Source organism: Stigmatopora argus, chromosome 4, assembly GCF_051989625.1.
Source record: "Stigmatopora argus isolate UIUO_Sarg chromosome 4, RoL_Sarg_1.0, whole genome shotgun sequence".
Taxonomy (NCBI): domain Eukaryota; kingdom Metazoa; phylum Chordata; class Actinopteri; order Syngnathiformes; family Syngnathidae; genus Stigmatopora; species Stigmatopora argus.
In genome coordinates, this window is record NC_135390.1 from 10,716,703 (window position 1) to 10,731,702 (window position 15,000).

Consider the following 15,000-nt stretch of genomic DNA (forward strand, 5'->3'; position numbering starts at 1 on the left):
TACTCGAATTAGCTTTTTAGACCAAAAAATCAACAGTGTCCAAAACCGACTGCAGCCCTTTCCTGAAATTAACACTGAAGGTGAGCTTGCATTTTGATGTTACTGACATATTGTTATAGTCCACCAATGTCATAAGGGGAAAACTTGAGAAAATAAACATCTCACGTCAACTAATCTCCACTTTTAGCTCAGTAGTGACAATAGTCAACGGTAGTGGTGTTGTTCCCACCCAAAAGATTCACATTACACAATGTTTGAGGAACTAACTACTACTCCTAAAGAATCTTTTGTAATCCGTACGTATGCAATCAACACCATTGGTGCTGTTTTATTTAGCGTGACTCCAAACAACAAAATCTGAGGAATGGTGGTAATGGTTAGTATGTTGTGGTCATTGGTGTTGATTCTTCAGGGTGTTTAAGGGGGTACACGGTCGATTGGTCGCCGGTCTTTTGGTCGCCGATCTTTTGGTCACCGGTCTTTTGGTCGCCCGGAAGGTTATTGATAATTACCATTTAAATCGTTGCTCAAATTCCCTAAATACAAACTGCTAATTACTATTTAGTCATACTTAATGCCCTAGTAATTATTAGGCTAAAGAAAAGCTCCAAATTTCCCGGACTTTTATTGTTTTTTGTTGGCGAACTTAAGACCCTGACTGACGTACCTTCCTAAGGGGACAACTCATGCACGTATAAACTCTTATACACTCACACGTCGGCTCAGTGAAACTGCTCAGGGCCATTGTTGGCTTTTATTGATGCGTAGACCGTGTTGTTTTACCTTGTTTTGTCGTCGGTCTTTTGGTCGTCACTCTTTTGGTCGCTGGTCTTTTGGTCGCCCGTTGTCGCGGTCGGGGCGACCAAAAGACCGCGACCAAAAGACCGGCGACCAAAAGACCGGCGACCAATCGACCGCACACGGTTTAAGGGTGGCCTAAATTCCAATAAATGTGCCATGTGAAAAAAAAAACGTTAGTAATAATAATGCTAACTAGAAATCTTTTCTCCCTTTTTTTATTTTTTAGCTGTGTTGATGTTGGATGATGACATTCTTCTCAGCGTTGTTGATATTAGTTTTGCTTTCACCGTTTGGCAGGTAAACAAATGTGTTTAACTACATCCGACGAAACATGTCTGTGGACTTTAGCTTACTATATGAAAATGATGGATCAGGATTGTCATTTTGCATTTAATTGTGGGTTTTTTTCTATAGGAATTTCCAGACCAAATTGTTGGCTTTGTACCCCGGAAACACGTTGAGACTACTCCGGGTGTGTACATATACTACCAAGGCCCAAATCCACAAGACAAGTAAGATGATGAAACTGTTTTGTTTGCAAATCAAATTCCAATTTTTAATGCAGGGATATCATCCATGGCCTTTTTTTTTTTACAGCATTTGAACTCCAAAAAATGTACAATGTAAACAAGCCATCAAAAAGGTTGATTAACCCTTGCTCTATTTAGGTATTCCATGGTGTTGATTGGTGCTTCGTTCTTCCACCAACGCTACCTGAAACTGTACCAGGAACAACCAAAAGAGATTCTCAGTTTGGTGGATGACCACAAAAACTGCGACGATATCGCTATGAATTTTGTGGTGTCGCGGCACCTGCGCAAAGTCTGGAACGACACAAGATCCTCGGGCATTTATGTCAAGCCGTTGCACATGGTCACCCTGAATTTGCAAGCCAGCTGCGGTTTCAAGGGTTTGCATTATCGCCCTGACCATTACAAGCAGAGGTCTGCCTGCCTCAACCGGTTTGCTCAAATTTATGGTGTCATGCCCTTGCAATTTTCCAACATCATTATAAAGACTCCAAAAAAGTTTTGACTGTAGAAACGCTTCCACTTGACCACATTCAACATTCCAAGTTTTGTCAATTCTCAATCTCAACATTATATCCTAAGACTCATTCTTTCTTGTTAGCTCTGGTTGTCTCGGGCTTGAGATAAGGAGGCTATTCCACCTCTGGCCTTGGAGCCCTGGTACCATGAGAAGGATCCTTCCATTATTCTCAACAACCTAAGCGATAAGACACTTTAAATGCCGAGTCTAACTAGCCCTGGAAAACAACTCCATATTTGGAAGTACCATCTAAACTGATACATGCCCACTAATATTCAAATTGACGGCCACTTTTGCCTGCTGGAAATATTTAGACTGGAGTCAGATGTTGAATCGTGTGTGCTTCTTGCAATAAAGCCTCTGCTGATGTGCCTGAACGCACCACCCTGAGAGTCTGTTTCTTTGTTGTCTCCATTTATCTTCAAATCCCCCACAGCTCTGTAACAGGACTTTACCGAATTTGATAGATTGGAGCTACCGAGCCACAATCATTATTCCGCAGGTGTCAAACCGGTTCCAAAAAGGGCCAAGTGGGTCCAGGATTTTCTACCAACTGACAGCACGGAAAGCTGGTCTGAAAAAAGCAGAACCTGACTGCATTCAACTGATTACAATTGTATGTAGGAAGCAGGAATTCAGGAAGACAAGGAATATGCGGATGCACAAATGTAAGGTTTAATGCAACGGTCCCCATCCCTATTATCACCCTGGACCGGCAAAGCTTTTCCCATTCGAGTTTAAGTGTAATTTATTTAATAAGGGACAGCACATGTTAATGAACATATATATGTAAATATGTAGGACTGTAGCCGAGGGCTAATTTCCATCTTTAGGCCTTTGTGCAGGTTGATGGTAAATGATGAAGACATACTCACACACACACAAACACACGTTGCACAGTTTTAGACAACTTTGTTCATCTAACAACCAGGCTAAAAGATGATTGGTGAAGAGGTTTAGAGACGGGAGTTCACAAATGGTAATTGGTATTGAGTTCCAGGAATGTGAGGCATGTACAGAGAGGGTGCTTTGGCTGAATGCACTCTTTTTAAAGGGAACTACACAGTCACCTCTATAGCCAGCACTTGTTGACGTGTTGGAATGTTTTTGTACAAAATGTTGCCGTGAAGGAGCTTATAGTGAACCTATAGAATAAGCCACTACTACTACAGCTCCATCTAGTGGATATATAATGCCTACCCTCTACTACTACTACTACTACTCCTGCTACTACTACTCCTGCTACTACTACTACTACTACTGCTGGTACTACTACTAATACTACTACTACTACTGCTGGTACTACTACTACTACTACTACTACTACTACTACTACTACTACTACTACTACTACTACTACTAGTACTGCTGCTGCTACTACTACCACTACCACTACTAGTACTGCTGCTGCTACTACTACCACTACCACTACTAGCACTGCTGGTGCTACTACTACCACTACCACTATTAGTACTGCTGCTGCTACTACTACCACTACTACTACTGCTACTACTACCACTACTACTACTACAACTGCTGCTACTACTAATACTACTACTGCTGCTACTACTACCACCACTACTACTACTACTACTGCTGCTAAAAAAATATGGTACTCTGCTGCCATCTGCAGAATATAGAAATACAAGATTCCATGTGATTCAGGCTTTATTAAAAGGCAATACAAACTGAACATGCTGTTAGCATTTGTTCTCAGCATGTTACACAGTCGGTCATATACACGTGCCATGTGGCCTTGAGGTAGAAGCATGTGTTAAACAACAAAATTCGGCAAATTTCAAACAATGGTCTGATTTTAGGTATTGCTAGAAAACCTGAGGATAACTGTTGTGTTAGTTGAGCTCTAAGTGGTGGTATTCCACAAGAATCCATATCAAATTTGGAAGTCTGGAAGTCTCATGGTTCAGAGGTTTTACGGGGCCGTCGTATTACCACATCTACTGGACCGGAGGGAAGTCTTCGGATCAAACTCCAGGCCTCCAGACGCCTCATCCCTACCATGCTCATGCCTTCAATTTGCATCACCTGATCACCGGGACTAATCTTGTCCACTGGACCCCCTGCGCAGGAGAATGTGCAGAGGAAAAATCACTTTAATAAAGAATTTGTAAATCAAAGGCTTTAGTCTGCATACCTTGGAATATTTTCTGTACGGTGAGTGGTTTGTCTCCCAGACCGACTCCACCTTCCAGGCTGAAGCCCAGATCTCGGCTTTTCTTCTCCAGATGCACACGTATACATTGACCTGACGAAAGGAAACAACTGAATAAACAACAATCTTTCTCACTTGAAATCACAAGACATACATTTCATATAAAGTCTATACACTCTTGTTTGTTGATTCCTTGTCATTCTAAAAATCAGGCCGATATAAATCATTAAAGGAACCTAGAGTGTAATTGACAAGTTTCAGGTGAAGAAAGAATCCTCAAATTATAATGTTTCAGCCACACTAAGTGTTGTGTTAGTGCCAAACATGCGATTTGGAATCTTTGCCAAAAAAATTAACCTTACTTCAACTGGACCATAAAACATTTTCCAACACGTGTTCGTAAAAGTTCAAATCTTACTATACAAAATGTATCTGAGATTGAATGTTTTAACTAGACAATGGAGATTTGATTTCACGCAGTACCCAGCAGTAGTAGTAGAAATTCTCAGTTTCCTAATGTTGCTGTCAGATATGCTAATCTGTATTTTTTTCATCTTCTTAATCATTTTGAATTTTGTATTGTGTCATACCACCTCGGCCGGCCCGGCAGCTGAGTGGTTAGCGCGTCGACCTCACAGTGGGGGACCTGGGTTCAAATCCAGGTCGGTCCACCTGTGTGGAGTTTGCATTTTCTCCCTGGGCCCTCGTGGGTTTTTCTCGGGTACTCCGGTTTCCTCCCACATTCCAAAGATATGCGTGGTAGGCTGATTGGACACTCTAAATTGTCCCTAGGTATGGGTGAGTGTGCATGGTTGTCCGTCTCCTTGTGTCCTGCGATTGGCCGGCCACCAATTCAGGGTGTCCCCTCCCCGCCTCTGGCCCGAAGTCAGCTGGGATAGGCTCCAGCATCCCCCGTGACACTAGTGAGGATAAAGCGGTTCAGAAAATGAGATGAGATGAGATACCATCTCTGCTTGGGGTGTACATAACCAATGTTTAATAAAAATAAAAAACTTTCAATATCTTTCATAAATATGTGAACAGGAAAAGTGCCAAAAGAAGCATTCTAAAACATGCTAAATGTATTCAGTTGCAGAAGTGTTTTGCGTCCTGGAACCAGCAAGCTAGCTGTTTTTTTTTTGTTTCGTTTTTTTGGTCAGTTATTGGACAGACTGGAAATGTCTGTGTGTGAGCGATTATTAGCAAGCAAATGAAAGTTTCTTAACATGAGTTTCAACGTAACTGGTTAATTATAAAGATAGACATCTTAAGAGGGTGAACACCTTTTTTTGTAAACCAAATCAGTTGTTTACTTTAACCTTATACTTTGAAATTTTGGTTTTTTAATTAGTACATGAAGATTATAAATCACAAGGGTGTAAAGACTTATATATATATATATATTAATATGTATATATATGTGTATATATATATTTATTTATATGTATATATGTATATATATGTGTATATATATTTATATGTATATACATATGTATATATATATATATATATATATATATATATATATATATATATATATATATATATATATATATATATATATATATATATATATATATATATATATATACAACCACTGTAACTGTGTTAATGAGTAGAACCAGTCTCTGTAGTCCGACATGGAGTTGATTCCTTGGTCTTGCTCTCTTTCCCATCACAGATGTTCGTAATGTCACCTCTCCTCAACACCACCACTCCCATCTCTCGAGTCTTGGCCCGCCTCAGGACCCTCAGAGCCTCCCAGTGAGTGTGACCCCCAAGGGCAGTGCCGTTAATGGATAGGACCTGGTTTCCTTCTCTGATGGAGCCTTCTTGCGCTGCCACACCAGTGGGAAACACCTTGTGAACCTGAAAAGAACATTAGAAAATACATTCAAGCAATCACTAGAAAACAGGTCTGAATGTTTTTTTTCTTTTGTGTGGTCCGAGTGTATTTTGCTCTTGGAAATATTTTTTGTTTATTTTGTTTAATAAGTCTTGTGGGGTCTGTTGGCAAGTGGCACATCTACCTCACAGTTCTTAGATCAAGGGTATGTTCTCCCTGTGCTTGCGTGGGTTTTCTCTGGGTACTCTGGTTTACTCCCTCATCCTAAAATCATGCATGTTACGCAGGTTGAGCACTCAAATTGCCCATAGCTATGAGTTGAGCATGAATGGTTGTTTTTTATGTGCCCTGCAATTGGCTGGCAACCAATTGCTTGTGACCCCTGCTTACTGCCTAAAGTGGGCTGGGATAGGCTCCAGCACCCACACTACTCTTGTAAAGATAAGGGAAACAGGAAATGAATGAAGTCTCTTGAGACATAGATTAACTTTATGGCTGCCATTGACAGTAGTAAGTATCCAATGTAATTTAATGTGGAGGGGCTGGAAGCAATTACAAGATGAATATAATAATCACTTCCATCCCCTTGTAGGGGCCAAAATTGATTGGACGTCTATTGCTGTCAGTAGGCTTTTTATCATGTTTCCCTCTTTTGCTAACTACCACAACACATACTCTGTGACCTGAGCTAGCAGTGAATGAGTGCTAGTGTCCACTGCCCCTGAAAGGCTTATTCAGTCATTTTCTGTACTACTTATCCTCACAAGGGTCGCTGGGGGTGCTGGGGCCTATCCCGGCCAAACTATGGACACCCTCAATCACAGGTAACAAGGAGACAGACAACCATCCACACCCTACTCATACCTAGGGACAATTTATTGTTTTTAACCAGCCTAGCATGCATGTTTTTGTAACGTGGGAGGAAATCAAAGTGTCGCGAAGAAAACCCACGCAAGCCTGCGGAGAACATGCAAACTCCCCACAAGAAGGTCAAAAAACACCTGGGAAGAAATGGTAAAACATTATTTTACTCACAACGACTGGTTTGTTCTGGTCGACACCTCCTGCTATACTGAAGCCTAGGCCAGCAGCCATCTCCTTGTGAAGGACAACTACATGAACATCTTCCTGCATTTATATAAAAAATAGGTAAGCCATCTTGATTTCATGAAGGCTTGAGATCAGTTAAGTAATCTTGATTGATAAAAATATCTTCAGGGATTCCTAAACTCTGTGCTTTGGAGCTGTAGTGAGAGACTTTGTACTTGAATTTAAATGTTTCTATTCTAAGCATGCATACCTGAAGATTGCTATCCCCCAGACTCCTGACATCTTCTAGCAGCTTGTCAAGCTCTTCACTGGGCAACACAGAAACGTATGACAGTGCGGACACTTCGGAGCTCAGTGAAGCCGACCTCCTCCCCGTCATTGGGCTCTCGTCGCTGTCATTCTCTGACTCGGACTCAGCTCCAGTGAAGTAACATAATTCTGCCAGGCTGCGGGGGAAATGGTACTTAAGGAAGGAAACAATGACAATTGATCACATTCTTATTTTGACTGTGCTTACCTGAGAGAGAAACTCCTACGATCTGACAGACTCATATTGCTGGTGACAGTCACTGAGGACTCTGCAGAGTCTGAATCGTATGAATCGTCATCCTTCTGTGTACTGTCGTCATCATCATCCTCGAGAGCATCATCTGGCTTCCAGGCCTTAAAGCCAGCTACCCAAGCATCTAGGTCCAATGTATGTTTCTTGCCTTTTGACTCACCGTCAATTATATCTGGAAAGAGCTTGCTGTGAGGAATGGTGGTGAGAGTTGAAAGGTCTGGCTTGGGAGCTATGGCTGTTTGTGTTTTTTCAGTCGGTGCGAGGGGAGAAGAACTGTCCGGCGGTGACATCGGGGAACTAAGGGGTGATTGGCTTGGAGTGTTTGTTGGAGTCTTGTCATCATCGCTAACTGGTAATATAATCACGGAAGGTTTGGCTTTCTTTACACCAGACAGCTCAGCATATGGGTATGCCTCAGAGTCACTTGAGCAAAGCGATGTAGGTGACTCAGAATTGTTGTTTTTTTGGTTCTGATCACTTGAGATTTCAAAAGAGTCTGGTTCATCTATATACAAGTTCTCATGAAGTAGAGCTTTATATTTGAGGGGTGATTCGACTGCACTCTTAAACTTGGAATAGCTAAAGTCCTCTGTGCATTTGTAAACGCCATCCATGTTTGCCCCTTCCCTCCTTGCCAAGTCAGCTCCTCTGAACCTTTGTCCAATCTCATCCGCCGAAAAAGACCTTTGTGACTGAGACGCTTTCTCATGCGCGTTTCTACCTGTCTCCTTGAACTCTCTAAGACCCAAACACTTTTCGCCTGTAATTCTACCTGCTTTTTCCAACTCATCCTTTAAGCAATCATGGGCTGTATTGAGTCTGGTGGGCACGGAAAAGGCCCGCCGTGGCATCATGTTCTCACCAAAACCCTGGGATTTCTGCGTCAGGGCCTCAAACTGATTGATTTTGTTCCTTACACTGATTAAAGGGGAGTGAGTCTCTGAGTGTGTTTTCCACCCTGCAGAAATCACTCCGTTGTTCAGGTTTGGCTCAAACACTTCTTCATAAAGCTTCAATTCCATGTCTTCCGTCACCTTTCCCTTTTTCGACATTGTTCTTTCCCCCTGGGTCCCAGGTTTCCTGGTAGCCTCAGGTAATTCAAACAAAGAAGTCTTCCCTGATAAAGTGTTAGGGTGGGCAAGCCTGGCTGACCTCACCTGATTAGCCCTAGTGTTCCTGCTCCTTGCACGGTCCAGAGACATTGTCTCAATGGCCCTTATGCCCCCTCTGACTACACCTTGGTTGGAATACCCCCCATAAATCCATTCATCCCATTCTCCTTCTGGCAATTTGGCCCTTGTTCTAGAACAGTGTGAAGTATTGGAGCTTTCTGTCTTGGTGTCTACAAGTGATCCATTTCTGCAAACTGTACTTTGGTAGCTTCCATCACCAACAGAGCCACGCCTGGGGTCGGTTCCTCTTGTGTCCCCTCCACATGAGCTTGGCAAAACGTAAAAGCTTGAACGACGGTGAACTGTTGTATCACCCTTTCCCCGCAAGTATCGTCTGTCTAGAGATGAGAAATCCCTAAATCTACTGAAGTCCTCAGGTTTGGATGGGCCATAGAGCTTCTCGATACGTTCCAATATACTCTGACCTCTTTTCGTTCCAAAAGAAGAAGTCTCCCTGGAGTCGCCGATGGGCTGTGGGTCCGACTTCAGCCTTAGAGGGCACGAGTTACTCCCATAGACCGTTTCCAAACTCTGGCCCAAAGAATTTCTGGGACTGATGCTGCACGGGGAAATACCTAGTGAGCTGTACTTCCTGAATGAAGATAGGGACCTTTCTCTCAAGCCTTCGGTATCCCTTACTCTACTTTTGTTTTCCTCAGGTAATATTGCAGCTACGTTGGATCGCCTTGAATCACGATCGGGACTGCTTGCTCCTGACCTCCAGTCGACGCTCCTGCTTCTAGTTGGCAAACTGCGCCTCCATTCTGTCCCAGTCAAACTCACAGATGCAGGGCTGTAGTTACGCATTCTGTTGATGCCAAGTTCTGTGGTTTTCTTGTCTATTCTGTCATTGTGAGTCAGACTGGAATTTATTGCGCTTCCTGATATTTCTTTGTTTTCATTCCAATTTTTGACACTCGCTGCCCACGTTTGATATTCATACGCGGATCCTCCCTGAAGATCTTTGCCATCGATCGACCTGGCCCGCTTGCTTGATCCATTGAATCGAATTGAAGTGTATGGAGCTTGTTTCTCTTCATCTTGGATTTTCTCAGCTGTGGCCACCACCTCTTGGGACAAAGCTTGATCTCTCCGGACACCTGGCCTGCGAGTGAGGTTGCTGGTAGGATAGTTGGTAGATTTGGCAGCAAAGTGCTCCAAAGTCCTCTGATTGGTATCTTCAGTCACTGGAGTGTGGATTAAGGACACATCCATTGTCAGTGTATAAACAAAGTTAATGACCACCTTTCAAAAGTCAAATCCCTAAAAAGAGAGATGATGACCAGACTGGATTTTCTCAAATGATTCCAACGTACGGTGTGGCGGGAAACAGCATCAGTTCATTGTGTTTCATCGACTGATATTATATTTATGCAAACTGCTGTAAATGAGATTGTTCCCTTTGTATAAACGCTAGTAATGGTTGGCTCTGTGGTTGTAGTCATTTTGATGTCTTTCTGTCCAGTTTTCCAGGAGGGTTCCAATGGTTCCAAATGCCTGTCAAGCATAGAATAAAGAATGAATCTCCATTTTCAGAGCAAATGGAACTGGAATGTTGTGATATGTGGTGGCTGTGGCTTCTTACAGTGGTCAAACTCAAATCACAGATTGGTTGAGGCTATAAAACACATCTAAGCATAGAACAGACCGTGTGTGCAGAGAGAGAGAGAAACAGAGACAAGGAACAAGTACTGTAGACAGCTCGATTAAATCATGGCCTGAAATCAGCTTTCAAATCAAGCACCCAAGAAACAAAAACAACACTCAATGAGTCCATTCATGAAAAGAAGTACAATATACTCACTCATCTCTTAACAGCTGTTTACACTAGCAACACACTCATACTGAAACTGTCAGCTAAACCTGTATACAATAAACTGGAAAAACTCACTCTGCTGCAATCCAGTGAGGGACAACAATGTCAGTCTGTATGCAGCATGTATCATTCCTATGCAACTTTATCAAACCTTGACAGCAAGAGAAAAGGATCAGATAAAATACAGTGATGTGCATATTTATTTAATACCGCTCACCATGCGCAACATAGCAATGGTTGAGGAAACCAGTGGCATTAGCTTTTATTGTGAGCAACAAAGACAGCGTGCGGACTAACACTTTCTGAAACGATTACATATGTGTATTTAAAAGACAGCTATCATTAGGGGTATATAGTATTTGGATATGTCTCCCACCTGGAACTGTCTAATGCAGGCGAGTATCATCTTACACAAACACCTGTTTTGCCTGATCTCGAGCCTCCCATCGGGGTCACCTGGGCAACGTGGCTCACAATAATTCAAACTCAGGGCGCCTGTCGCAGTAATGGAAAAACCTCAAGTTAACATGTTAATTGGGATACAACACAGACAGGTCCTGATTCAAATGATCTTTTCCTCAAAGTAACTGACACATGCGCCTTACCTTAGTCACGGCTGGACTACTGTAAGTCTGACAAAGCCTCATAATGAAGGTAATGAGATCAGCACGTCACCGTCATCTCTTTCGCTCTCTGTGTGTCTGTTAGCATTTGCACGATAGGATGTGTACAGTGACGCAAACCGGCCACACTGGTCTATCCTCTTGTCCCCCCTCTCTCTCTCTTTCTCTCTCTCTCTCTCTCTCTCTCTCTCTCTCTCTCCCTCGCTCTCTCCCTCTCTCTCTCTCTCTCTCTCTCTCTCTCTCTCTCTCTCCTCTCTCTTCCCCGTTCCATTGTTGTTTTTTCACCCTTTTCCTCATCTGAGATGGCAACATTCCTAGCTTAAGTTTAATGTACTATAGCACTTTAAACAGCCACCTGTTTTAAACCACACATGGCCATATAGGAGTGACATCATGGGAAATAAACTTCAACTCAAATGATTGCACTAATCTCACCGTGAATTAGGACTTCTTCGATTTCAGCCCAACCAGGATAACCTGAGTTGAATTTTAAGGGCTGAGCAGGTGTCTGGATACATAATGACATGGGTCCTTTAATTGGGAACAGAAAGCACAATAGAGGGACAAATGCCTGTAAAAGTTCCCCTCTCGGTTGACATGCAAAAAAACAAAAACAAAAGTTGGCTCAAGCTTGTATGTCTGCTTATGCATTGTGTAATGTGAACTTAAAGAGGAAATGATCAAAATCAGGTTGTGGACAATTGGAAAGGAAAAAAAAACTGTTGTAAGGCATATGTATTGTATACATAACAAAGAATTAAGAATGTTTTTTTTTCTAGTAAAAAAAAATATTCACAAAATAAGATACAACCCCTTAAAAAGTCTTATTTCAGAAAAATATATAGGCTTGAATCTTTTTTTTAATCATGAGATTACTACGTCTTCTGGTGTAGCTTTTGTAACTGGCCTATATGGCCACCTTTGTATTCCACTAAACAGCATATCAAGTGTTATTAGTAATTGTGGAGTTTTCATGTTATTAATAGATTATTATTTTTAATTATTTAATAGAATTGTTATATCTCTGAACTCCTCCAATATTGTAAAAATTACGACCCTTCATTTTGACCCCATTTGGGGGTTGTTATACATTGGACTGTGTGGCTGCAATCCAGAAAACCGGTAAACATTTCTAGCTGGAAATGTGTCATGTAAATTTCTTGTGGCATCTGGAAAAGTCACTGTGCGACTTCAGTAAAACACACGACATTAAATCTCAATCAAATAGTGAGGATAAAGTGTTTCAAAAAATGAGATGAGATAAGAATTTTGTTTGGCTGGTCGTCATAGTGTTGCTTTTGCTTGGGTTGCAACACTTGTTAACATGTCACCATTCCACACTTGTTAGTGTGAGGAGTGTCAAATTTCAACGAACATTGATCACAATGCCGAAATTTGTTCATTCATTTTCGGAACCGCTTATCCTCACCAGGGTTGCAGGGGGTAACGGAGTCTATCCCAGCTAAAAATGTGGGAGGAAAATTGGAGAAACCCAGAGAAAACCCATGCAAGCCCGGGAGAACATGCAATCTCCACACAGTGAGGACTCACCTGGGATCGAACCCTCGATCCCAGAACTGTGAGGGCAACACACTAACCACACGGCAGCCGGACGCCGGACCACCCCGAAAATGTCCCATGACCCTGAAATCCGCCCATCAAGGTTTGTAGGGTGTCACAGACAAATCGTCCTGTCTTTTGGAGTCCAACACTGTCGCCCACCCTTGTTCCTGACACAAGAATAGCGGTCAGTGTCTTAGTAGGACAGATGCAAATGCTGCCCACATTCACTGAAGCTTCAAAGTCATTCATTGGTGTGTTATGAACGAACACACAATGGAAGAAAAGCATCATTGTTGTGGAGGAAAATGGCTGACAGGTGGAACTGGGTTAAGCAATACTAAAAATACAACTCGGTGACATGGGTGTGATTTATGCTGCTTTATGGTTTTAAAATTGGATTCTTTTATCCACGTGTGAAGTTACAAAGTTACTTTCCAAATGACCGGGTCATCGTGGAGTCATCATCACGACGCCCCTGTCACGTGACCAACCCGGAAGTTGACAAACGACGACGAAATGTAACTTTCCCAAGCAAGGATATCAGTTTGAATCTTTAACTTTTTTTAAAGCACATTTAACGTGTAGTTAATCGCAGGGTAGCTTCGCGTTTCATGCCTGAAAGGCGATCTATTAGAAGACCCTTCCAGCTATTTTTGTTTTCACTTGTTTTGTCCATTTAGGAGAAGTGAAAGCGTATATAAAATGCGAAGTGACTCTCCTCTTTCGAGCGTTAACGTCGTGCTTGTGATGGCATTTGGAAGTCTGGTAAGTCGGAATCATGACAACTTTACTGAGGAACACTTACTTAATAACAGCTGAGTCATTAATGTTTTCCAACAGTCTGCACAGATGCTAATGTCACTCAGTGTGATGGACCAAAACAAAATGTGGTTTTTCTCCTTTTTTATTTTTTAAAATGTATTTTTATTTTTCAAGAAAAACAATGACGCGTTGTCAACGTGAAAGCTTATTCGCACTCGTTGAAGACCACGCTTTATTACTTGGCATGGTGTTGGTCACGTGTTCCTTGGAGTAATTTGTTTACACTACTTTGTATTTTATCTCCTGATGCATCATGGTCTTCAAATTCTGACAATGAATTCTGGTCAAGTGTTATGGCCTCAATTTTCCATCATTTTTAGACATTGTTGATCTACTTGGGGGTGACAGAAAATAATATTGATACTCTTTATTCCTGGATTGACCAGAGTGAAATTTGGTAGGTTTGTTCTAGTAATGCACACACAAACATCCAAGCAGACTGATTTAGATTCATTCTTTTATGGTCTCAGGGCTGATTATTTGGTTTAATATGTATAACAGGCCTGGTGAGTGAGTGGTTAGCACGTCAGCCTCACAGTTCTGGGATCAAGGGTTCGATCCCAGGTTGGTCCTCGCTGTGTGGGGTTTGCATGTTCTCCCCGGGCTTGCGTGGGCTTTCACTGGGTACTACGGTTTCCTCCCACATCCCAAAAACATGCATGCAAGGCTGGTTGAGCACTCTAAATTTCTCCAATGTATGAGTGTGAATGGTTGTTCGTCTTCTTCTGCCTTCTGATTGGCTGGCAACCAATTCAAGGTGTCTCCTGCCTGGTTCCCGTAGCTAGCTGGGATAGGCTCCAGCACTCCTCACGATCCTTGTGAGAATAAACAGTACAGAATGAATGAATAATCCGTATGAGATTAGATTAGGTAACTTTATTCATCCCGGATTCGGGAAATTTCATTGTCACAGTACCAAGAGGGTGAGAATACAGACACATAAAATGACATTTTAGACATAGATGAATTTGTAATAAATAAGTTAATAAATAAATAAGCGTGTTGCTGAAATATATATAGATGTACATGTATACATGCGGCTGGTCTTAACATTCAGCCATTTCTTTTGTTAAAGAGCCCGTATGTATAATTTGCACATCATGCACATATGCGGACAGGACAGTTTGGGTCATGTAGCCGGCAGTCAAAACATTTTATATACAAATGCAGCCTACATGACCTAAAATGAGATGTTCACATGAATGCCAAGTTTAAATTATTGTTGTATTATTATTTTTGAATGAATCACCAGGGTGTTTTCATTCATATTTACATGTTGGATGAAACCTTAAAGTTGTTTTTAGAATTTCATATGTGATTCATTGCCTGCCATTCTCAACAACAGATGTCCAATTCCTTTAAATTGGGAGGGATGACTGTGAATACACCACGTGCCTTTGACTGCGCTAGAATTCTAGTTCATTTTGACAGCCTCTCTCAATCAAAAGGGATTGGAGGATTAGCACCGTCACCGCAGCCAATGATTGAAATGAATGACCTGTAACGGGTAAATCATGTGTGT

General features: G+C 41.9%; 3 protein-coding genes across 4 annotated transcripts in view; 2 read left to right on the plus strand and 1 right to left on the minus strand.

Moving 5' to 3' along the window:
* Positions 1 to 2,235, plus strand: part of LOC144072934 (exostosin-like 2) — a 3,131-nt gene extending 896 nt beyond the window's left edge. The window contains exons 2-5 of the mRNA XM_077598358.1: positions 1 to 80; positions 1,028 to 1,098; positions 1,216 to 1,313; positions 1,470 to 2,235. The exon at positions 1 to 80 is cut by the window's left edge and continues 315 nt beyond it. Coding sequence (XP_077454484.1) covers positions 1 to 80; positions 1,028 to 1,098; positions 1,216 to 1,313; positions 1,470 to 1,836 — 616 coding nt within the window. The 3' untranslated portion in view covers positions 1,837 to 2,235. The remainder of the gene's footprint in view (positions 81 to 1,027; positions 1,099 to 1,215; positions 1,314 to 1,469) is intronic.
* A 1,266-nt stretch (positions 2,236 to 3,501) lies between these two features.
* LOC144073325 (uncharacterized) lies at positions 3,502 to 11,229 on the minus strand. Its single transcript, XM_077599061.1, has 9 exons — positions 11,076 to 11,229; positions 10,847 to 10,965; positions 10,546 to 10,621; positions 7,438 to 10,151; positions 7,171 to 7,366; positions 6,906 to 6,998; positions 5,647 to 5,893; positions 4,007 to 4,117; positions 3,502 to 3,932 (listed from the first exon to the last, which is right to left on the minus strand). Exons 4-9 carry the CDS (start codon positions 9,867 to 9,869, stop codon positions 3,769 to 3,771), a joined length of 3,243 nt encoding a protein of 1,080 aa, XP_077455187.1. The 5' UTR covers positions 9,870 to 10,151; positions 10,546 to 10,621; positions 10,847 to 10,965; positions 11,076 to 11,229; the 3' UTR covers positions 3,502 to 3,768.
* Positions 11,230 to 13,100: 1,871 nt separating this feature from the next.
* ltap1 (lipid transport auxiliary protein 1) overlaps positions 13,101 to 15,000 on the plus strand; it is a 5,262-nt gene continuing 3,362 nt past the window's right edge. Inside the window, exons 1-2 of one of the 2 annotated variants that reach the window (XM_077599625.1) lie at positions 13,101 to 13,174; positions 13,337 to 13,421. In XM_077599625.1, coding sequence (XP_077455751.1) covers positions 13,173 to 13,174; positions 13,337 to 13,421 — 87 coding nt within the window. In that variant the 5' untranslated portion in view covers positions 13,101 to 13,172. Of the gene's footprint in view, positions 13,422 to 15,000 lie in introns of both variants that reach the window. The other variant, XM_077599626.1, reaches the window with a different exon arrangement.

Excerpts from the sequence above, each read along its gene's own strand:
- LOC144073325 (XM_077599061.1), bottom strand. The coding sequence starts at position 9,869 with ATGGATGTGTCCTTAATCCACACTCCAGTGACTGAAGATACCAATCAG. Across the intron at positions 7,367-7,437 it reads CGTAGGAGTTTCTCTCTCAG|CCTGGCAGAATTATGTTACT; the intron begins GTAAGCACAGTC and ends TTTCCCCCGCAG. Across the intron at positions 5,894-6,905 it reads ACCAGAACAAACCAGTCGTT|GTTCACAAGGTGTTTCCCAC; the intron begins GTGAGTAAAATA and ends TGTTCTTTTCAG.